The sequence below is a fragment of the Bombyx mori genome, chromosome 17, assembly GCF_030269925.1.
Source record: "Bombyx mori chromosome 17, ASM3026992v2".
Lineage (NCBI taxonomy): Eukaryota > Metazoa > Arthropoda > Insecta > Lepidoptera > Bombycidae > Bombyx > Bombyx mori.
Genome location: NC_085123.1, coordinates 2,917,925 through 2,941,565, shown reverse-complemented (window position 1 = coordinate 2,941,565; position 23,641 = coordinate 2,917,925). Strand labels below are relative to the sequence as shown.

The 23,641-nt window shown below is 39.9% G+C and overlaps 2 protein-coding genes across 5 annotated transcripts in view; one reads left to right on the top strand and one right to left on the bottom strand.

The window, feature by feature from the left end:
• Positions 1-2,273: 2,273 nt before the first annotated feature.
• Positions 2,274-12,723, top strand: LOC101744345 (WD repeat-containing protein 13). Its single transcript, XM_004921921.5, has 11 exons — positions 2,274-2,482; positions 2,775-2,830; positions 3,291-3,410; positions 3,806-3,904; positions 4,819-4,972; positions 5,914-6,080; positions 6,933-6,993; positions 8,631-8,713; positions 9,449-9,612; positions 10,799-10,998; positions 11,816-12,723. The coding sequence occupies exons 1-11, from the start codon at positions 2,401-2,403 to the stop codon at positions 11,920-11,922; spliced, it is 1,293 nt and encodes a 430-aa protein (XP_004921978.2). The 5' UTR covers positions 2,274-2,400; the 3' UTR covers positions 11,923-12,723.
• A 1,491-nt stretch (positions 12,724-14,214) lies between these two features.
• LOC101742325 (uncharacterized) overlaps positions 14,215-23,641 on the bottom strand; it is a 46,890-nt gene continuing 37,463 nt past the window's right edge. For 3 of the 4 annotated variants that reach the window (XM_038017064.2, XM_038017065.2, XM_062673251.1), the window contains 6 exons: positions 23,285-23,460; positions 21,401-21,451; positions 19,624-19,818; positions 18,797-18,902; positions 17,607-17,705; positions 14,215-17,061 (listed from right to left, as the gene is read on the bottom strand). In XM_038017064.2, coding sequence (XP_037872992.1) covers positions 16,349-17,061; positions 17,607-17,705; positions 18,797-18,902; positions 19,624-19,818; positions 21,401-21,451; positions 23,285-23,460 — 1,340 coding nt within the window. In that variant the 3' untranslated portion in view covers positions 14,215-16,348. The remainder of the gene's footprint in view (positions 17,062-17,606; positions 17,706-18,796; positions 18,903-19,623; positions 19,819-21,400; positions 21,452-23,284; positions 23,461-23,641) is intronic. The other variant, XM_038017066.2, reaches the window with a different exon arrangement.

Sequence of the window (23,641 nt, the reverse complement as noted above, 5' to 3'; positions counted from 1 at the left end):
ATATATTAAGTGTTTAATCTATGGGGTAAACAGCTTGGAGAGGGAAGTCAAGAGAAGGATCCAACTGGGCTGGGCGGCGTTCGGCAAACTGCCTGGAGTCTTTTCATCGCACATACCACAGTGCCTGAAAACGAAAGTTTTTAACCAGTGCGTCCTACCGGTAATGACTTACGGAGCCGAAACGTGGACACTCACAGTACGGTTGGTCCGTGAGCTCAAAGTCGCTCAGCGAGCCATGGAAAGAGCCATGCTCGGAGTTTCTCTGAAGGATAAAATCCGGAATGAGATTATTCGACAGAGAACTAAAGCTATCGACGTAGCTCAAAGAGTCAGCAAGCTGAAGCGGCAGTGGGCTGGCCATATATGCCGTAGGACTAACGATCGCTGGAGCAGACGGGTTCTCGAGTGGAGACCGTGCGGCGGAAGACGTAACGTTGGACGCCTCCTGGCTAGATGGTGCGATGACCTCCGCACGGTGGCCGGCAAGAAGTGGATGAGGAGAGCTGCAGACCGGGCTCAGTGGTGTAGATTGGGAGAGGCCTATGTCCAGCAGTGGACGACTATGGGCTGTTGATGATGATGATGATGATGAACAACAACATTCGGACCATCCTCCCGATCCTGCGGACCGAAAGGAAAGCAGTCGACGTCGCCTAAAACACGTCATTTCGGATCATCTCGATCCACTAACGGTGCTTTAAGGTACCTTAAGCACCGGTCATCGTTCTCGTCGAACCCGTTGCTTGCGACGAAGGGCTCGGCGAGTAAATTAACCCACAGACACAGACCACTGAGGTTCTCGGCGGATCTTCTCAGTGGGTCACGTTTCTAATCCGGTGGTAGATTCTGCGAAGCTCGGCTCTTGCCAGGGTTCGTCTTAGCAACGTTGTCAGGTTTGAGCCCCGTGAACTCACCTACTCGCTCGGCGAATCTAGAACAACCCCTTCAGGCTACCAGAACAGGTATAAATAAATCGGACCATCGGTTTACCGAGCAATATCATGCGCTCGGTGGAAGATTTTCCTTTCGTCGTAAACCCAACAGTCATCAACAGTCGTCCCACAGCAAGCCAGCATCGAAGCCTCAACAGGTCCATCGCAGCCAACTCACCGCGCTTCGGGGTCCTACGGCACGCACCTTCGCTGCCTCATCACGCCACCACAGCTTATCGCAGCCCACGACTGGATCATCAACGCTTGGGTGCACACATCTCCGGCGTGGCAGCTCTGCATACATGGACTACTCAGCGTACCGACGCAGCATTCAAGCTCAGTCTCGATTCACCGCAGACTTTGAGTAGCACTGGGACTTGCAAACTAATTTCAGCACGGAATGAAAGGTTTCAAATGTAACTAATTTTGCCACCAGTCAAAAGAATGTAGAAACACAAAAGTCAAGAAGGCTGAATATTCAGAAAAGCTTCAAAGAAGAGAACCCTTTTTTAAAACTACTACAATCAATAAAATGAACTTAGTCTTTAATTGATTTCGATAAAGGAATGCAATGCAGTATCAAATTTACCTGCATAAAAAAATATTTTACGTACGATATAAAAACTTTTATTAATAAAGAACAACTCTTTTCACCACTCTTTTCTGCATCGCTGTTACACTTTATTTCTTATTGGAGTGTTGTCATGATCGAAATTATGTTAATAATCCGACACGACCGTCTTGGATTCATCTGACACGAATGAATCAAATTCTGGAAAAAGTCATGTCTTAATTTAATCAGCCGAACTGGCTGTATTGATTGAGCCTTCGCTGTTTCCGAATGCTACCTAATGCGTTGTATCATCGTTTCCTTTACTTTTGATACTTGATACTTTTTGGCGGGAACGCGAGGAGTGAAGTTGTGTGATTTGTTTTATTTTGTCTATTTAGTGTTTCTTCAGGTTAAAATGTGTATTAACGTTGGTTTATTAACTGTTTAATATCTGTGAAAGTGCACAAATGTAGGAAAATGAAACAAAGCCGCTGGACGTAACTTCTCGGGATTCTTCAAAAAGTCCACTGAAAACATCTCAGTAAATGATCATCATTTTATTGAGATTATATTTCATCCCATATCATTTTATTTCATTTAATTTCATCCCAGTTGATTAATGTCTCAAATATATCATTTTCATTTCATTTCATTTCACTCCATTTTATCATTTTTCATAAAAATAAAAATAAAAATTAATATAAGACTAGACTTAAATGTCTTAGTAACCAGGTCACAAAATCCCTTAAAAAAATTTGATACTTGACAGTTTCACGAAAAATCGAAATATCAAATGTCAAATGGCTGTCAGAAATGTCAATGTTTTGTTTATTTTTATGCTTGACATAGTGTGTACGTTTTACTAAAAAAACATTAAAAGAAATAGTGGTATAGTTGTAAAACATTCTATGAGATATGGCGGCTGCATTTCAGCAGCAGATCTTCGCTTTAGATGCCCGATTTAATGCTTACAGAGCACCAAACAATCCTAACTTTAGTACGTTAAAATTAACATCTACACACGACTTTTCACTATTTACCTACATAAAGTTGTTTAGTTTTGCGTTCGTTTGTTTTCTCTATTTTGGAAAAGGAAAGATAATTCTGATAGATTTCATTACAAAGGATTAAAGTTTTTTTTTTCTGTTTTCTTTTCTAAATAAAAGGTAATAGCTAATAGCTTTAATTATCATCCTTGATATTAGCTATCACATTATATACAAGCAACAGGGAAAATGAAAACTCAAAATGAAAATATGTAAATGTTTCATTGTGATATTTATTAACAGAAATCCTGTACATACGCAGACGAAGTCAACTTCTTAGAGAAAATGCCAAGTTTAAGGTAGATCCTGATTTTAAATCCTATACTAGAAAATCAAAAACCGCTCAATAATATTTAAAAAGAGCCATATATTCATACAAGATTATCATTATGAAAAGACAAATCTCAAACAACCTGTTTACTGGTGGTCTTGTGAGTCCACAGGCACCACTACCCTGCCTATTTCTGCTGTGAAGCAGTAATGCGTTTGGGTTTGAAGGGTGGGGCAGCCATTGTGCTGTAAAACGGAGACCTTAGTACTCTCGTCTCAGATAGGTGACGGCATTTACATTGTAGTTGTAAATGGGCTCCAGAAATCACTTAAAACCAGGGGCCATGAGCTCTACCACCCATTTAAGCAATAAAAAAAGGTCTAGAGTATTTAATAATCATATAATTCAATAACAAAAAGTCTCAAAATTTAAATAATTACCAATAATTCCCTAGCACTATGATAAACTAACTAAGATACATGATCTAGGATATTGACACAATTAAGAAATACTTGAATGTGCGGAGTCAGTTACTGCAGCGTCGTTACGGAGTCCAAGACAACATCTCAATCAGTTCTTCATCTTCTAGACAAAGATCCAGCAGTAAAGTAAGTTCCATGTCGGCTAAGCAATATTTTTCCAGCTTTTTTTATTTCATAAGCAAATTTTTTTTAAAGACAATACTTACAACAAATACAGAAATAAATTGAGAATGTGTGAAAATGTCATGACCTTAAAATGTCTTAAATTATGGTTAATCTGAACACCAAAAACTGATGTCATTTTAATTCACATTGTTATGTTTTATTTAGTGAATTACGGTTGTGTAACATGTCAGTTCACTGTGTATTGTTTATATATAAACCACACTTAGTAGTCCTTTTTATGGAAAGGAGGACAAACATCCTCATTAATACACTACACACATCAAATTAATTGTGATGACTAGACATGCTGTAGTTAATTCTCTACTTTTGATGTGAATTATTTATTTATTCAACAGGTCAACATATCTGTTGAAGAGTCTCCTACAAAAAGGAAGAATGACATGACAATATCAGAGAACTATGCCTTTACAGGAGTACATCACATATTTGACCAGGTTTTTATTGTTTTTAAATTGCAAGTAGATTGGTCCAACCAAGATTACCGAGTCATTTTTATATATTTAAAAATTTAGTTAAACTGAACAGCAAGAATATTTAATTTTAAATAGCCATACAGAAATAACTAAACTGGTAAGTAAGGCTTAGTAACTCTGCTGGTGAGGGTGGCTTGAAAAAATAAAGAATATAATTGATGATGCTACTATATTCAATTTCATTAAATGTGAATTTGGCACATCCACAATTAGGATGACGTTCCCACTTAATAATCTTTATTGCCCTTTAAAAAAAATTATATTAATTCCCAATTTGATGAAGGAATGTTTCTATGACTGTAAAAGGTAAATCTCCGATTGAACTTCTCCCATTACTAAATAGACAGATACACAGAATTGTGACTCGTTTAATTGCATGAAAACATTGTAGGTATGAATATTGCTGTTTTTTATTTTAAATTATAGTTAGAAGTCCAAGTTTAGTCTTTCTAATCCTGCTCTGTGCACTCTCTTGACTACTGTTGTTTATCATGACCTTTCTTATCACGCTATTTCGGTGGATAAGTCGAGACCCACCTGGCGATAGGTGGTTCATTAATTACTAGAGATTAAATACTCAATTCTGCTGTATAATAGCTCCTTACCCTTGGATCAGAACGCATGCATTATTTTTTATATTTTTTATTGCCCGTGTAGGCAGACGAGCATTCGGTCCACCTGATAGGGGCAGAACCAAGCTCCTGTCGACCGTTAAGGTTATAGGGAGATTGGTGGCATCCACATGTATCGGCTCACATTGACTTATTGCAACCTACCTTCCTCAGACAGTCGCTTAACACATCCTTGATTTGAACGTACAAAATCGACGTCCCAATAAAGAGGGTTAATTGTACAAGCCGCTTGATAACTTTCAGCACACAGAACAAGTGAGTGTCGTGAAGTTCGCGAACAACGACCGCTCGAAGCTGTGTTGCGCTTCAGACGATGGGACCGTGTCCATATGTGACGTCACAGCGACGCCGCCGCGCGTCAGCGTCATTCTCGATGGACACACCAAAGCCGTCACTGGTAATGAAGGAACCATGGGATAACAAATGTTCACTCGGTGAAACCCGCAAAATTATAATTTGCGTAATTACTGGTGGTAGGACCTCTCGTGAGTCCGCACGGGTAGGTACCACCGCCCTGCCTATTTCTGCCGTGAAGCAGTAATGCGTTTCGGTTTGAAGGGTGCGGTAGCCGTTGTAACTATACTGAAACCTTAGAACTTATATCTCAAGGTGAGTGGCGCATTTACATTGTAGATGTCTATGGGCTCCAGTAACCACTTAACACCAGATGGGCTGTGAGCTCGTCCACCCACCTAAGCAATAAATAAAAAAAGTGTGTGTGTCCGCTCCGACGCACGACTGGAGTTTACTGGATATAAAAAATTAAACGAAACAATACGAGAAATAGTTCTATATTACGACAACACGATACACTACAGATTATTAACAAATTAACGAGACACAAAACAAACGACTAACAAATATATGAAAATACAATAATGAGAGAAACGCGCGATCAGTACGAGGCTTTGTGGCGGACTGCCGGCGCAGCAGCCCGGCGTCACCTGCGATAACGCATTTCGTGTGACATGCGCAATCAGGCGCATAACGCATTTCGTGTGACATGCTAGTACGATTTTGGTCCCCATAATTTTCATACCCCGGGCCTATATATGTAAATCGATTCTAAAGGAGTAAACTCCAAAAATAAAAAAAATTGAGCCAGTCAGCGCAAAAGTGGCTGACCTTATCATAGCTAGTATGGAGATAATGAGGTTAGAATTTACTTTTACACTGCCACCTGGTGTTAAGTGGTTACTGGAGCCCATAGACATCTACAACGTACATGTGCCACCCACCTTGAGATATAAGTTCTAAGGTCGGAAGTGCCTGTACTATTCGGAATGATATGACATAAACTGTGAGGAGACATAAGGGTTGTGGCGGCGTGTGGGACAGGGTGCGACTGGTCGGCGTCTAACGAGCTGCTGGTGACGTGCGGGCTGGACGGCGCGCTGTGTCTGTGGGACGCGGGGCGGCGCCGCAAGCTGCGCGAGGTGCTCGACCAGCTGGCCGCGCCTCTGCTCTGCTGCGTCTTCCAGCCCGCCAACAACAACATGGTCATTGTATCCTTGTAACGTCCGAGATGCCGCGCCGGTCGTGTGCAAGGTGGCCCCATTCGCTATCCTGCGGACAGAATGGAAAGCAGTCGACGTCGCCCCAAACACGTCATATCGGATCCTCGCGATCCACTAACGGTGCTTTTAGGTACCTCAAGCACCGGTCATCGTTCTCGCCGAACCCGTCCCGAAACCAGAAAAAAAAGCAAGGTGGCCCTGCTGCGGTATCCCCCCTGCGGCGACCCTTGATATAGTGATGTGATTATGCTGTCGTCGTCGTGGCCTAAAGGATAATACGTCCGGTGTATTCGTATGTAGCGATGCACCGGTGTTCGAATCCCGCTACCAAGTACCAATTTTTCTAATGAAATACGTACTTAATAAATGTTCACGATTGACTTCCACGGTGAAGGAATAACATCGTGTAGTAAAAATCAAACCCGTAAAATTATAATTTGCGTAATTACTAGTGGTAGGACGTCTTGTGAGTCAACGCGGGTAGGTACCACCACCCTGCCTATTTCTGCCGTGAAGCAGTAATGCGTTTCGGTTTGAAGGGTGGGGCAGCCTTTGTAATTATACTGAGACCTTAGAACTGATATCTCAACGTAGTTGGCGGCATTTACTTTGTAGATATCTATGAGCTCCAGTAACCACTTAACACCAGTTGGGCTGTGAGTTCGTCCACCCATATAAGCAATAAAAAAAGTCGTGATAAGTACTAAACTCCTAAACATATGTTCTTAACACGTGCTTACATAACCTCAAAAAGTATTTTGTGTAATTTAAGCATAATCTTATATCTGGTGTGTGAAATCTGCGTTGACCGAATAAGTTTCCTTGACTATCCACATTCAGGCGGGCAACGCTAAGGGCATGGTCGAAGTATTGAACATTTCTACTGGAATATATCCGAGGGGTGAGTTTTTAGAACATGTCATTAAAATATTATTACACTCTAGGAAGCGGGATAAATAATATCTTTCATTAAAGTATAACTTCAAACTCTATTTAGTTATGACAAAACTTATACTTCATAATTCGCAGTTGACTTCTTCCACTTTGCTTAGAATGTTGTCAGCCCACTGAGTTTCTCGCCGGATCTTCTCAGTGGGTCGCGCTTCCGATCCGGATTTAGATTCTGCGAAGCACTGCTCTTGCTAGGGCGGTGTTAGCAATTCTCCGGTTTGAGCCCCGCGAGCTCACCTACACAAGCTAGGGTACGCTGAAATAGCCTCTCAAGGCTATCAGCATAGGTAGGGAAAAAAAAAAAAAGCTTAGAATGTTCCCAACGCTGTTTCACTTCGAGTAGAACTGATTCCTAAATGCTTTCTTAATAGTTTGGTCTTACAGGGTTCCGGAGTAATTATTTCAGACGATAGCCCCTTTTGGAGGTATCGATGCCGTCTGCCGCTGTAGTCGGTTCACTAGGTTACATCATGTAGGTTACTAGCATAGTTATTGGCCCTGCTTTGGTCTCATCTCTGCGTCGCTTTTACAGTCAAAACGACATGCCTACAATTTTCGAGAACTTTTCCGATAGTACAAGCCGTTTCGATATACGTTTTCGATATTTGAAAAGAGATGGCGTTACACGCCTTTTTTATCTATCACGAGGCTTTAACCTGAGGACATTACTAACACTAATCCTAGCAAGAGCAGTGCTTCGCAGAATCAGCCACCGGATCGGAAACGCGACCCGCTGAAAAGATCCAGCGAGAAACTCAGTGGGCTGTGTATGTGGGTTAGTTTACTCGCCAAAGCCTGAATGGTGACCGGTGCTTGAGGAAACTAAACGCACCATTAGTGGATCGGCAGGATTCGAAATGACGTGTTTAGGGCGACGTCGACTGTTTACCATTCGATCCGCAGGATCGGGTATGTAGTTTCCAGCGGCCACGAAGAGACGGTTTTCATGTCGTGCCGCCTTCTCAAAGTGGCACATTGTGCTGACTGAAGATACTTACTGATGGAGTCAAGCTCCAGATCATCATGGAGATCCATGTTTCTCATGAACCACGGTGCTCCGACGGCTATCCTGCAAAAACGGGATTGAATTATTTGAAGGGGTTCCAAATTAGTGCGGGCCGCGTGAGCGAACACTACACTTGCATAGGTCATGACGGGGCGTATGCAAGTTTTGTAGTGTCATCTTACTACCAAGGGACAACTTACTTCGCTTGCAAATCATCGCCGCGAACGTTTTCGATAAGACTAGTTTTGATATCCATTTCTGCTATTTGGTGACAGATGGTGCTACTTTTACGAGCATAACAATATATTATATGAATATTACCAAAAAGAATTTTGTCCCAAGTTAAAGCTAATAATTTTGTATAAAAAGGCTCATCAGTCAAGTTGTGATCATGCACTGTTTTGATTTATACTCAATATTAGAATGTATGTAACAATCTTAACTCTTGAAAAAATACAAAATCATTTAGTAACGAAATGAAACTAGAACATAGAAAACTATGGAGCTTCTTCCTGGCGAACTTCTATCAGCACCCAATAATTTTGTATAATTTGTTTTCTTGCTGTTTTTGTTTGTTCTAGGTGGAAGTAGTATCGTAGGGGGTAGAGTGACCGCCATAGCTTGTGAATCCAGTGGCAGGATGTTCTGGGCGGCGAATGATAAGGTAATAATAATACATTTGAACAACTCGTTATGTCAGACTTATTTTTTATTTTATATTAGAAGTTTTACTGAAGCGTACAATAAAATATCGAGTTGAGGTTTGTTATTTATAATACTATTTTTTTTTATTGTTTAGATGGGTGGACGAGTTCACAGCCCACCTGGTGTTAAGTGGTTACTGGAGTCCATAGACATCTACGACGTAAATGCGCCACCCACCTTGAAATAAAAGTTCTATGGTCTCAAGTATAGTTACAACGGCTGTCCCACCCTTCAAACCGAAACGCATTACTGCTTCACGGCAGAAATAGGCAGGGTGGTGGTATCTACCCGCGCGGACTCACAAGAGGTCCTACCACCAGTAATTACGCAACTTATAATTTTGCGAGTTTCGTTTTTATTAGACGATGTTATTCCTTCACCGTGGAAGTCAATCGTGAACATTTGTTGAGTACGTATTTCATTAGATAAATTGGTACCCGCCTGCGGGATTCGAACACCGGTGCATCGCTCAACACGAATGCACCGGACGTCTTATCCTTTATGCCACGACGACTTTAGTGTTGTGTATCTATCGAGGCTTCGGGTTGTGAGACACGCTACGTTTGGTTTTTTTTATTGCCTTTGTAGGCAGACGAGTATACGGCCCACCTGATGGTAAGTGGTCACCGTCGCTCATAGCGTCAGCAATGCCAGGGGCAGAGCCAAGCCGCTGCTTACCATGTGTGTCGGTCAGGGCGTGATCGTGAGCTACCGGCTGGAGGGCGCGGGCGGGTCCGTGAGCAAGTTGCGTCGCTGCAGCGTGGGGGCCGCCGTGTCGTGTCTCAGCTGGAGCCCCTGGCTCGCGCGCCACCCCGCGCTGCTCGTCAGTGCGGCCGACGACTCTCTCTGCTTGTTCAGGTACTCCCGCCCCTTCGAGTTTGGGGTTCACAAGGAAAAATGAATTTTGGAACGTCTAGGTCTGTGGGGGGACTCCACTTCTCTCTGTATTTTGTACTATACTAGCGACCCACCCTCGCTTCGCTTCGGAAATTGTAATTTAATTTTATTATTGACTAGCTGATCCGGCAGACTTCGTAGTGCCTCAATCGATAAATAAAATACCTAAACTTTTATATAAAATAAACTTAAAACAAACAAAAGGAATCCGTCCGACGGAGGACACATCAAAGGAAAAACAAAATTGTTATTTTTATTTAATTCCGAGCATTTTCATACTTATCTTTTAAACCTTCTCTGGACATCCACAAATAACTCAAGACCAAAATTTGCCAAATAGGTCCAGCCGTTCTCGAGTTTTGGCGAGACTAACGAACAGCAATTCATTTTTATATATATAGATTTCTCCACTATTTAATGGATGTTATTATACATTTAAATATTCCTCTTCAATCACTCTATCTATTAAAAAAAAACAGCATCAAAATCCGTTGCGTAGTTTTAAAGATTTAAACATACTACATAGGGATATAGGGACAGAGAAAGCGACTTTGTTTTATACTATGTATTGATGTTTCATGAAGAGTGCTCTGAGGAATTGTTTAAGGTGATCCCATCATCTCTATTTGACCATCGCCCCGTCCGCCACCGGAGTTTATCCATACTACCTGGAGCCACTGCGTTCATCCGCAGTGCGTTTCCAGAGGTATTTTTTTCCACGTACCATCGGGCTTTGGAATGAGCTCCCTTCCACGGTGTTTCCCGAGCGCTATGACTTGACCTTTTTCAAATGATGCTTGTGGAGAGTACATGCACTGGTGGTAGGACCTCTTGTGAGTTCGCGCGGGTAGGTACCACCGCCCTGTCTATTTCTACCGTGAATCAGTAATTTTTTTGTTGCTTATATGGGTGGACGAGCTCACAGCCCACCTGGTGTTAAATAATTACTGGAGCCCATAGACATCTATAACGTAAATGCGCCACCCACCTTGAAATATAAGTTCTAAGGTCCCAGTACAGTTACAACGGCTGAACCACCCTTCAAACCGAAACGCATTACTGCTTCACGGCAGAAATAGGCAGGGCGGTGATACCTACCCGCGCGGACTCACAAGAGGTCCTACCACCAGTGAGTACATACAAATAGAATCGCGGACCGCGAGGGCGCGCTGGTGCTGAAGAAACGCTTCGAGGTGCCTCACCGCGGGCGCGGCGTGCGCTCCACGTTCTGCCCCATCATGTCGTTCCGGCGCGGCGTGTGCGTGGTCTCCGGCAGCGAGGACTGCTGCGTCTACTTCCTCGACATCGAGGGACGCTCCGAGCAGCCGGTCGTCAATAAGCTCCAAGGTAATAAATATAGCGAGAAGCGATAGCCTATTCATTGGTGCTAAAGCGACACTTTTGCAACAAGAGAGTTAAAGTTTAAAGTTTGGAAAATATATCACAACCAAAAAAACTCCTTCAGCTATTTGATTGGAGTAAACTTAATTGAAATTCAATTAAAAGCATCGAATTGTTGATACTAATATCAAATAAAACGCACCTTTAATTTAGTTAGTTAGTTTAAATAGTCTTTCATTCCTCGATATCATTTTCGAATTGAATATTTTATTGTCGGCTGTAACCATAAATATCACATAGTAAAGTAAGGAAAAAAACAATATAGATAAAACTAATAGATATCAAAGTATTCACTTATTTAATGCTTTTTTTATCTTAGTAAATTTGGCAAAATCACTCACCCTCTTTCTGCTGCCCGAAAACATATATATAAAAATAGCGGTACATACATAGGTACCTAATCGAAAACATAAAAATAGTGGTAATTGGAAACCCCAGACAAAAAAACCGGATTTCGACAAATAATTTATCTTCCAAATTCTAAAATCGGATGGCGCGAATATTTACCGACCACTCGCGCGCCACCTGTCGTACGGTGATAGTATTATAGCGGAAACGAAAAGCTTAAATGTTAACAGGAACTTATGCTTTGTATGATTTCACATAGTGCTTTTTTTTGCTCATAAATGCCGGTGCGTTGGGTGTGGGCTGCGATCTGTCAGGTTTGAGCCCCGTGAGCTCACCTACTATTTAAGGTTACACTGAAATAGCCTCTCAAGGCTATCAGCTTAGGGAAGAAAAAAATAAGGTATTGGATGACCAGGACACGCGGCCCCCGTGCTCGGGGTCAGCTTCAGCTACGACGAAAGCCTCCTGGCGACCAGTGACGTCACAGGCCTCGTCATTATCTGGCGACGGGGCACCGTGTGAAGCAATCTTAACCTAACCTAAATAAAGATTATTAAAATTAAAATTTTAAATTAATAATAGTTAAAAAAAAAAAATACACTTTTATATAAAAATCCTACTAAATAATAAATTTATTGAAATAAAAAGCGTGGGGCGCATGGTGTCAATAGTTATAAATATTTTATTGACACATAATAGTAGAAGGATTATCGTTTTGACAATATCTTAAAAAGCACCCGAAGTTTTTGTTTTTTTTTTTAACTATTATTAATTTATATTTTTTTAGTTTAAGTACCATTATGTATTATCATAAATTATTCATTAATGTACATTCACACAAATACAACACTTTCCAATTTGGTAAGTGAAATAAAAGGAGCTCAAAAGAATTTGTTGTTTTGACTGCCGAAAGTAAATAACAGGTCTAACTAACTGATTTGAAATATTGAATTGTCATCGGTCCTTATGATTTATGCCAAATTTCGAGTTAACCCGACGTCTTGAAGGGGGTCATAATCATGTTCAAATATTACGTTACATACTAAAATACGTATAAAGCCAATAAAAGCGTATGAACTCACAACGAATATATATAACCAAGAAACGGTAATTTACCCTTACGTAAATTACCCTTTCTTGGTGTGAGTTCATACGTTACTGGAACCGACAGGCATCACAACATGCACCCGCTACCCGCCTTGAGACACGAGGTCGTAGTCAAGTGTACTACAGGACAGCTGTCCGATTTTTGGCCTGCACCGAACTTTGAATTTTTTTGTTAAATATTATACTCTGTGATAAAATAAATCTCTTGACTTAATATATGATTGTTTTTATTAAAATGACACTAAGCATCGTACATTATAAGTTCTACAATCAGGTTTCGATGTATTGGGAAAGCCAGTTACTAACCAGACTGGTTTTCAAAAAATTAAAACCCGACTCTGTGAATAATAAAATTAACTTTTGATATTTGTACAGTAGAAATTATTTAAATCACCTAGTTTGGGTTTTTGAATGTTTGAATTTTAGTGAGAAATTAATGGGAATAACTTGAACCGTGCGAGACGAGTGGACATGCAACTAATTAAACCGGTGACATAATATGCGTCTTGTACTATTGTCAGATGTACCTATTTATCTTATAATTATTTTACTAGAGGTCCCGCAGTAGTCGAAATTCTACTATAATTAATTGGAATTGTAAGTTTGTACACTATTGTAATTGTATTTTATACTTCTATAATCACAAATTTCGCCAAGACTACACAATAAAAAAATATTAATAAAGACTAACAGTATTTAATCTATTCTCAATTTGACAACAGACGTAAAGAACAAAAGTTTGACAATAAATAGTATGCATGCGTGTGTGCGTCAAATACATGGTATGTAGTGTGTGTTATGTTTTCTTTATTGATTTAATGTATCTTTTATGCATTATTTAAAAAAAATATTAGCATTGTGCACTCCTTCTCTATATTCTCTATAAGTGTGGAAAATTTCATACTCCTCCGTCTGCGCAATTATCGTAAAAAGGGATACAAAGTTTTTGCTTCACGTATTAATATATAGATTACCAAACGTACATTTTTAATTTATTATATATACATTCATATTTATTTTAAATTTTGAAATTAATTTAAGCCTAAAGGAGATAGGCAAACTCCTGTTATGGGAACTCAAATTGTTTTGTCATGAAAAGTTATGAATGGAGAAAGAAAAAGACTGGTGTCAATCATTCTCACTATAATTGTAATCAAGGGAACGCTTTCAGTCGATATCAGGAAGGGTCTTTGTGAAGTTTTATTTTAAACAACTGACACGCTGGACTTATCATTGTAAGTATTTGCTCGGTGGATTTTTCCTGTAAATCTCTGATCGATTTTTTTTAATTATATTTTTAAGGCATAGTTTGGTGGATGAGCTCACAGCCCACATAATGTTAAGTGGTTACTGGAGCTCATAGACATCTACAACGTAAATGCCGGCACCCACCTTGAGTTATGAGTTCTAAGGTCTCAGTATAGTTACAACGGCTGCCCCACCCTTCAAACCGAAACTTATTACTACTTCACGGCAGAAATAGGCGGGGTGGTGGTAGTCTGTAAAGTTGGTTTACGGAAGATAGTTTACGTGATAACATCAGTCGCAGAACTATTCAAACTGATATCTCTGACGTCATGCGAGACGAGAGATCATTGTGTCACAAGCCAACGCTTGGCCCGATCGTGCCTCTCTATCGCTTGTTCCGCACTCTCGTTTACACATCGCAAAACAAAAGTAAACTAAAATATTTGAAAAGTAAAAGACTTATTGAGTCACAAGTTTTTATTTTAATTATTTTTCATAGAAATACTTTAAAAGACTCGACAATGTCACATATACGAAAAGATTTATCAATTGTTTTTCACATTCACTAAATACTGCTTACCGTTTTCATACAAATCAATAACAACTTACAATAAATATCAATATTATTGGACAAATAATTCAATTTTAATTCCTTATAAACGTATCTCTTCTCATTACATACATAATATATTAAAGTTAATTTTAGTTACAGCCAATTTGGGTAAGATTTGGCAAACGAATCGATTTTTAAAATTTTTGTATTATTTATACGGAAGCTTGTTAAGCCTGAAAAATCAGTGTGACCCCAAAAATTACCCAAATAGATTGTATTAGGTTGAGACGATTCCGCATCTGAACCGGCAACCCAGGAGGAAAATGGCTCGTAACATATATCCTGTAACAAAATGAACATCTACCGATCCTATATACATCTGTACATCAACGAAAACATACTTAAAACTGATTAAATAATAATTCAGAACATTAAACATGTCGTTTTCAATTAATAATTTTATTATACGATACAAATTCAAAATTTTATGTTCCTATTCTCGTTTATTAAATTAATATTTACATGACGTAACTAAACAACTAAAAACTCGCTGATATGGAAATGATGAGAATTGCACATTAGTTTAACATGGACGAATTGAATTATACATATATTTATTTATTTACGATGACGTTGTGTTCGTGGCACTTAATAACAATCAGCAACAATAATACTAAAATAAAAAAATTAATAAAAATAATTAACATTCTCATTTGTTCACAAGTGTACACTGTCTCGATGGATGAAGAATGAGTGCGTGTCGGAGCCCAGCGAATGTCCGCATTCGTTAACTCTAAAACTACACTTAGTTATTATTAAACTTACAACTTACAATTGGCTCTCAAACCTCACACGTTATAATTTAAACATATTTTTATTAACAATTTCGAGGCTCCTTAAAGTTGGAAGATGCATTTCAAGTTACGCGTACACACACAAAACTTTGTTTCGTAAAACTCAAAGTTCTCGCGATATACGCTACAACATAGTAGAATTTAACCATCAAGCTTATTCCGTAATCACTTAAATACTTTTTAAATATCTAACAATAAATCGGTACTAAATCAATAGATGCGTTTCTTACCTGTTAAGTTCTTATACGAATGTACCTAATGTTTTGCTCTTATATTGGGAACATGAGAACTATTATACTGAGAACTGTGTGTTTCGTGAGAGTTTTTCTTAACGCCTCGAACGCGTAAAAGTTAACTCAAATTAGTATGGAGTTGAAACAGCGCCCCCAGCGGCAGCGAAGGGAAGCTCTGCCAACTCCATACAAATTTAACTTTTATGTGATCGAAAAGTTAAAAAAAATCTCACATCACTCTCATTAAAAACACACAGCACTCGAAATAGTCCCTAAGGAGCGCGGGCCGCGATACCTATACACATTCTACATTCAGTTTTAATCGTTCACGAATCCCAGACCATTTCAATGAAACAAGATTATCTATTCGTAAATAAGGTAGGCCATTTTTAAATATTAATTATCAGCGTGTACATACTACGTACATTTCATGATTGCTTTATTAAAATGGAAAAATAGCTTTACTTGAATTTCAACATTAAAATTTTTTTAAACTTTTAGTTTCATATCAAAATTGTATTTTTAAATTAATTAATCCATAATAAATTTATTCGGACACACGTACGTACATATGACATTTGCCTACTAAATAATTTTGTATATTATATTCGCGATTCTTTGTGTCAAAATTTTTGAAGCATTTTCAGAATAGACCTTTATTTTTATAAAACTATTTTTGCGAAAAGCTTACGGGACACTCATATCCTTATAAATTATGGCAAATTTCGCAAGATTTTGTTGTACGATAATATTTTGCGATATGTATATTATATTTTTCCAGATTTAAATTAATCAATTCTATGAGTTACATTAAATGGCGCCCCTGGACTGCTCCCGCAGGTCGGGTTCATCCATCGACAAATCGCTTTCACATAAAATTTAACTCTCATTATATTCATAGACACTAACATTACAGTTTGTCCAGTTCGCTTGTGAGGCCGCTGCACTGAGAATTATGAAACATTCGGAGTTTTGTTCTGTCTCTCAAGCGTCGCCTTCGAGCTGCTCTCTATGCCGGAGTCCTCGTCGCCGCTGTCCAGCACGGTGCCCTCGCCCTTGACACCCTCTATGGACGCCTTGGGGCTCTCCTGCTTCACCTCCTCCTGCTCCACGTCGTCCGTGAGGATGAGCTTCTGTTCCGGTTCCGGCTCCAGAGTGCATTTCCCGAAAGTCGAGAAGGTGGGTTGAAGGGCGGGCGAGCGGCGCGGCTTGTCGAGTACGAAGTTGAACACTCGGAGTCCTCTCGGGGAGGCGGCGTGGGGGCTCGGCGGGAGGTCCAGCTTGAGCTTGTCGCGCGTGTGCCGCAGGCCGCCCAGCTCCGGCGGCGAGGCGGGGGAGGTGGGCTCGCTGTCGGTGAGGCGCCAGGCGGGCTCGGGCGAGGCGGGCTTCTTGTCGAAGTCGTCGTCTGGGGGCGCGGAGCCGGGGGTCACGTCCTCGACGCCGGAGTCGGGCGTGGTGAGGTCGAGGCTGGGCGCGCGCGTGTGCGGTAGCGCGGTGCGCCCGGTGGACTCGTCGGGCGGCTCCTCGGCCTCGTCGGGCGGCGAGGGCTCCGGCAGCGGCGACGCCTTCACGTGCATGCCGGGGAAGAACTGGCTCGTGGTCGACATTATCCCGAGACTTTCGAACGGTCGCGCCGACGACGAAATGAAAAAATCTTCGTCGTAATCTATAACGGCAATAGAGAAATGAGTGTGGCTTATTTATTCGTATTGATTAGTAAATGAAATTTTTGAAGTGAAACTTCTTTAGAATCGTTGTGATTTCAAACTCGATGAAACGAAAAAATAAGTCCATAGAGACACAAACACATAAATGTATAGGATTCAGCCGGCGAGAGAATGAAATAGAACACATTGGACATTCTCAGTGTAGTTTTTTTAATACAGCGCCATCTATGAGATTTTTTAATACTAACGTGTGTATGAAACCTCTCGTAGTGAATTTTAATTTAGGATTATACATGAAGTTAAAATATCTATTCACAGAAAGCGCTACCTCATACTATAAAAGATGATTTACAATTATTTACTAATGACAAAATTCTATATATCACTCTACCACTTCTACCACGTGTGAATTGAACACATGTATTTTTTTTTATATGTATGTCAGTTGTGTGCGTTCCTGACGCATTCACCGGGGCGCTATGAGGGCGTGAAGAAATAGATATGTTTGCAAGATCGAGTAGAGCGTGGTACAGGATAGATTTACCGGCGCCGAAGGAGAGTCCGGAGTGCAGGTCGAGCGGGCTCGGCGCGAACAGCTGCCCGTAGCCCAGCGCCGCCTCCTCCGCGCTGCGAGCGTCCCACTCTGCGGACGGACGCGCCCAACAATACCATATTAATAATAATATCATCTATTGCCTTTCAGACTAAATAAAATAACTTATTAATAAAGGAAAGGAAAAAAAGATTTTTTATTGCTTAGATGGGTGGACGAGCTCACAGCCCACCTGGTGTTAAGTTACTGGAACCCATAGACATCCACAACGTAAATGCGCCACCCACGTTGAGATATAAGTTCTAAGGTCTCAAGTATAGTTACACGGCTGCCCCACCCTTCAAACCGAAACGCATTACTGCTTCACGGCAGAAATAAGCAGGGTGGTGGTACCTACCCGCGCGAACTCACAAGAGGTCCTACCACCAGTAAAGAGTGGCTCAGCTAATGCTGTTCAAAGTCGATAAATCGAACACCGCTGATTTTCAGTCACCACCATTTATTATTGCTTTAGCACATTTGACCTCATGACTATTTCTTACCAATTAATCTACAGATATTATACTATTTTTTTTGTTTTGTGTTGTTATTTATTTGGAGTAATACTTGTCGTATGCTGTTACCTACCCGCTATGGTAGAAATAAGTACCAGTAAGTGTTGGTATGATTAGTGTTAAGATACATAAAAATGTGTAATTTAGTTGGTTCACGATCATTCTTTCCCATAGACACAGCCCACTGAGTTTCTCGCCAGATCTTCTCAGTGGGTCGCATTTCCGATCCGGCGGTAGATTCTGCGAAACACTGCTCTTGCTAGGGCCAGTGTTAGCATCACTCCGGGTTTGAGCCCCGTGAGATCACCTACTCGAGGTTATTAGGTTAAGTAGAAAAAAAAACTCCTCTCCTTCTCGCAGTCACCTGTGGTAGGCGCAACATGTTTTCCATACTCCTCTATGATATACCATTCTCAGGTCTACCTCTTCCTCTACCTGTGGTTTAGTGGATCTGGAGCGCGTACTCTTTTTTTTATTGCCCTTGTATGCAGACGAGCATACGGCCTACCTGATGAAGAGTGGTTACCGTCGCCCATGGACTTCAGCAATGCCAGGAGCAGAGCCAAGCCACTGCCTACCGTTAAGTAATCTCCACAAGCCTCGTTTGAAGAAGGATATGTCAGGTACCTGCGTATGTGGAGTAGTCTGGCGCGTCCAGGTCGGCGACCTCGCGCGGGTACTCGTACACGCAGTGGTACTTCTGCCGCTTGAACACCACGCGCTTCTTGCCGTCCTGCACAGAGCCCGCGGTCAGCGACACACTCGCCTCCAACACAATTTGTATTATTATGAAACAAATCATACTTTTGTGTGTTCTTTACAATACCTTTTTAGCGTAATATTTTTCAAAAATCAATTATAATAAAAATAAAGAATAATCCAACAATTTTTTGTTCTGTGAACCATTTGGCGAACTAATTTTTTATTTAACTTTACTTAACACTAATTCTTTGTAACAATTCACTTCGTTAACGCTCATCTTCATCGCGCCTAATGTACTGATGATGAATACAAGCCACTGTATAAATTTCGGTTTGACAATTTACCTTGAGATGTTAGGGTCGACTAATTTAAGAGCTGATTTACATGAAACTTCTCGAATACGTAGACTAGTATGCAGATAGGTGTCTAAGGAAGCACATTCTTATCAAATTGGAAATAAATAGTAAAAGGGTCGCCTTCCATTATCTTCATGGTTTTCGCCCAATATCATTATTATTGTATAAACGTTGGGTGAGCCGTGTGAAGTGGACGCGTGAATTTTAAATGATGATGAATGATAAAGGAAAACAACTTCGACTCACATAATCACACACATCTTGTAAATAGAATATTAGAAGCTTTTCTTAATCATAAAAATTTTTGCAGAACTACTTTGGCGCATCTTGTCTTGGAAGCCGAAAACTTTTTATTGGAGTGACTTATAACTTTTTACTAGATTGAGTGCTACGTACTGGTTGAGCTTGTTCCAGGCTCCTCAGCGAGGACTTAGACGGTGCGGCGCGACAGTCCCAGGAGGAGGGAACGAACTCGACCTCGTCCCCCTCAGACCCCGAGTCCCCCGACCCCCCCGACTCTTCGGACCCCGCTCCGCCCTCCGACCCGTGCTCTGCACTCTCCGCTCCACCAGATGGCGCGTTGTCTCGTTGCTGCCAGTCACAAAGAATAATAATAATAAAGCCTTTTTTTACAATCTAATTATTATACCAGTATTTTTTAATAAATCGTTTTCCAGCCATAGCCGAGTTGGATAATCAAAATATAAATTATTTTATTTATTTATTTAAAGACAGTAAGCTGTTTTTGTTGCGCATTACAAGTAACGCTTCTAACTATAGTTGACAGTTGGCAAAGTTATCAGAACGATATTTGATAGTAATTGACGAACTAAAATCGACTCTAGTGTTGATTATAATAGAAGACGGCTTGAAAGAACGTAGATCTAACAGTGAACAAATGTAAGTCAATGTTACTATGAGTTCGCGCCGAATTTAGAATTAGTATAAGCAGCATGGATTAATGTTACAATAACACTTCAAAGAATGATGAGATTAATGACATTTTAATGCCCATGATTTTGTGAATTTAAAATTGAATCTACCCTCCACATTTATATCAACACAACTCAAACTTACTAGGGCATGCATAATTACATTATGTTTTTCTATTTAGAGACCAATCTAAGTATTACCCAAATAATTCTAATGAAATTAATGATAATAAATCAATTAATATCTTTCTATTAACAAACAACTATTTGTTTATTGAAAGCAAAGCTATTTATTTACATCTAGAAACAATATTGCAAGAAAACAACTATTAAATCAACAATATTAAGCATTTTACAATCGTACAAGCTTACATTATGTATCTATTTTCAGTACAGTTACTTTCTGATCGGTGTCTAAAAATAAATAAAAAATGTAAAAATAAACGTCAGTAACAAAAATACTATTTAAAATAAAAACGTGCAATTTTCATCATTAATATAGTAGTTTTAAAAAACTTTGATGATAAGATTAATAGTGCCGTTGTGTATAGTATAGATGGCGCTGCTGTCATTGTAGATTGTGGGGACCAATGTATGAATATGTTTAGAAATGTGCAAAGCCATGAATGAAACGTTCCGTTCACCTATCACTTGCCAGTTTCTGGCCCCTGGTCAGCACCGGTGGCCATTATTGACTACACAGATGCAAAAGGTAAAAGGCAACATTGATTTAAATTAAAGTTTGATTTTAAAGGATCTTTGAGGCGCTTTGAGTTAACCACTAGTTTAGCGTCATTGGCACCTTATTTCAACTCCTTCCTACCTTGAAAGTTGGTCAAGCTGACCGGGGCCGGATACTGAGGAATTGTTTTGACCATCGCACCGCCGGCCACCGGAGTACGGTTCATCCATACTACCTGGAGCCACTGCGTTCATCCATAGTGCGTTTCCAGAGATCTTTTTTGCCACGTATCATCCGGCTTTGGAATGAGCTTCCACGCTGTTTCCCGAGCGCTTCTTCAAACGAGGCTTGTGGAGAGTACTTAACGGTAGACAGCGGCTTGGCTCTGACCCTAGCATTGCTGACGTTCATGAGCGACGGTAACCACTCACCATCAGATGGGCCGTATGCTCGCCTGCCTATACGGCAATAAAAAAAAATACAAACTGAATTTACATCTATCCTACTCTTCTTGGCAAGAGTAAGCGAGATAGTGTATGTATAAGCGGTACAAACTCACGTGTCCGTAGCGCGCGTCCGGTGCGAGCGCGGCCCCGCCCCCGCCGCCGCCCTACGCGCACACAACACGTACATGCACACCGACACCGTGCCACACCACACAGACAAACACAGGCAATTCGTTTTAGCATTTAACCGAATCCGAGAATATCAATGTTATCTCAACCACGTTTGTCCGTAGAATTCTCTTCTTGTTATTTAAATAATAAAATCTTGACTATTTCTGTCGCATATCGGTTTGGAGAGTGGGGTAACCGAAATATTGGTATACTTTGGGACCGTCGACCTAAAGTCGACCTGATGGTAGATAAAAGAGACCATACTTCAAAATACTATATTTTTCGAAACTTTAAACTCTTCAATGAAAACGTTGTATTGCGGTTCAAAAGTAAGCAAAATGCTAACATAAATTGCCATTGAGTATTGATTGGTCCAAATTTAACAATTATTTTTCTATTAAAAAACATCTTGAAACATTTAAGAGTAATAAACTAATGTTAAATTAATCATTCGAACTTTTCATAAATACAGTAAAATTTGTACCAAATCATTATTTAGAGATAGATAAGAGATACTTATTTACTTAAATCTTCGGAAATTCAGGATTTTTTTTCCCACAAAATAAGCAAATTTTCCACATGTGTATCGGTAATAATTGTAAGCAAATTAAAAGTTTGTCCTGAATTTACGGTAAATGACAGTAGAGCGTCGATTATTAACAGTATTTATATAAAACTTTATTGCTCGCAATAAATGGCAAGACATGAGTCGAACCAGATGTCACAATGATTATGAGCCAGGCATGGTTGACAACAATCTTTGATTTTACTGTTGTATTATGCAAAAAATTTGGTAATATATTATTTATTTTTAATTTACTGATATTATTCAGTACTCTCTCCAATTACCCTCATGGTGCAGAGAATATTTATTTGCATTGTCCTTTGTAACTATAGTCGGTGTGGTTATTTATAAATATGCATTCTATTTTGTGCACACTTTATGGGAAAACTAATTAAGTAAATAAACAAATTGCAAACACGAAACCCTGCCCATTCACAGTTATAGTGCACTTAGTGAATGTTCTATTGGTATATCACAAGATGGCCACTCTATGCCTTTTAAATTCTCTCTGTAATAGAATCACTTTGACTCAATTGAATTTAAATTCCGATATATAACCGATGCTCCACTAGACTGTGACTTCCAAAACCTTATATTATGGAGGATAGACGTGGAGAATCAACTGTGTATATGAAAAGTTTCCGTTGAAATGTAATTAATTATTCTCCTTACCTCTACCCTCCATACCTTATATACAATAAGAGGCAAGGGATGGTTTCGACCAGGGTTGCACTCGCAACTAATATTATTTATTACCTATAAATATTATTTGACAGATCACTTTTGTACAACTAAAACAATTAATTGACTTCTTTGAGGTGTTTATTCAAAAAGGTCCTAAAGTTTAGTCAAAAATGCCCTTTTCTTATTGTAAAATTAATAGTCAGTTCAATAAAGTACAACTCACTTGTGAAACACATTTTCAAGATGGTTTAATTTTCAGTACGAAAAGATTATATTAGTGACTGTCAAATTATATTGCCTTCTAAAATAGTCCACTAAAATCATATATATGTATGTATTTACATATGTGGTATTTAAAATACAGGGAAGCAAAATGGGCAGCTAAATGTGTCTAATATTCACACACAAGAGTATTCATATTGTGGTCGGCAACAAATCACCGTCGACAGAAATAAACCACACAATTGACGTCCCATGTTACCAATCGTTTTCCCAAAACACTAAAGCATTTAATATACAGGCGACATATAAAAGCCCCAATATAAACCACACCGCGATCAGGAGTAAAAATGATTACCTTCCAAATGAATTCTCCGCTGGACGAGTTACTCGTTTCTGATTCAGTATCGCTGTCCCACTCTTTCACGATGTCGGCGGCCGCGTCAGGTTTGTTGTCCTCCTCGCACTCGGGGGAGGTGGGCTCGGTGGGCGAGTCTTGCGTGAAGGACGTGCTCATTATTTCGGACGCAGGACCTGTTCATAAAATTCGTATACATCGATCTACTCCAGATAATTCGCTGATTCCCCTTCTCTGTTAGAATTCTCTCTGTTTATGTTTCGAGACCTATATGATAATCTCAAAGGTCATGTAGTTAAGTGCAAAATTCCCATCCCTCGAATTTCTTTAATTTTTTTTTATTGCCGTATAGGCAGA

Coding starts and splice junctions, on each gene's coding strand:
- LOC101744345 (XM_004921921.5), top strand. CDS start 2,401: ATGGCGGCTGCATTTCAGCAGCAGATCTTCGCTTTAGATGCCCGATTT. Junction 2,483..2,774: donor ACCAAACAATCCTAACTTTA/GTACGTTAAAAT, acceptor ATTTATTAACAG/AAATCCTGTACATACGCAGA. Junction 2,831..3,290: donor GAGAAAATGCCAAGTTTAAG/GTAGATCCTGAT, acceptor TACATGATCTAG/GATATTGACACAATTAAGAA.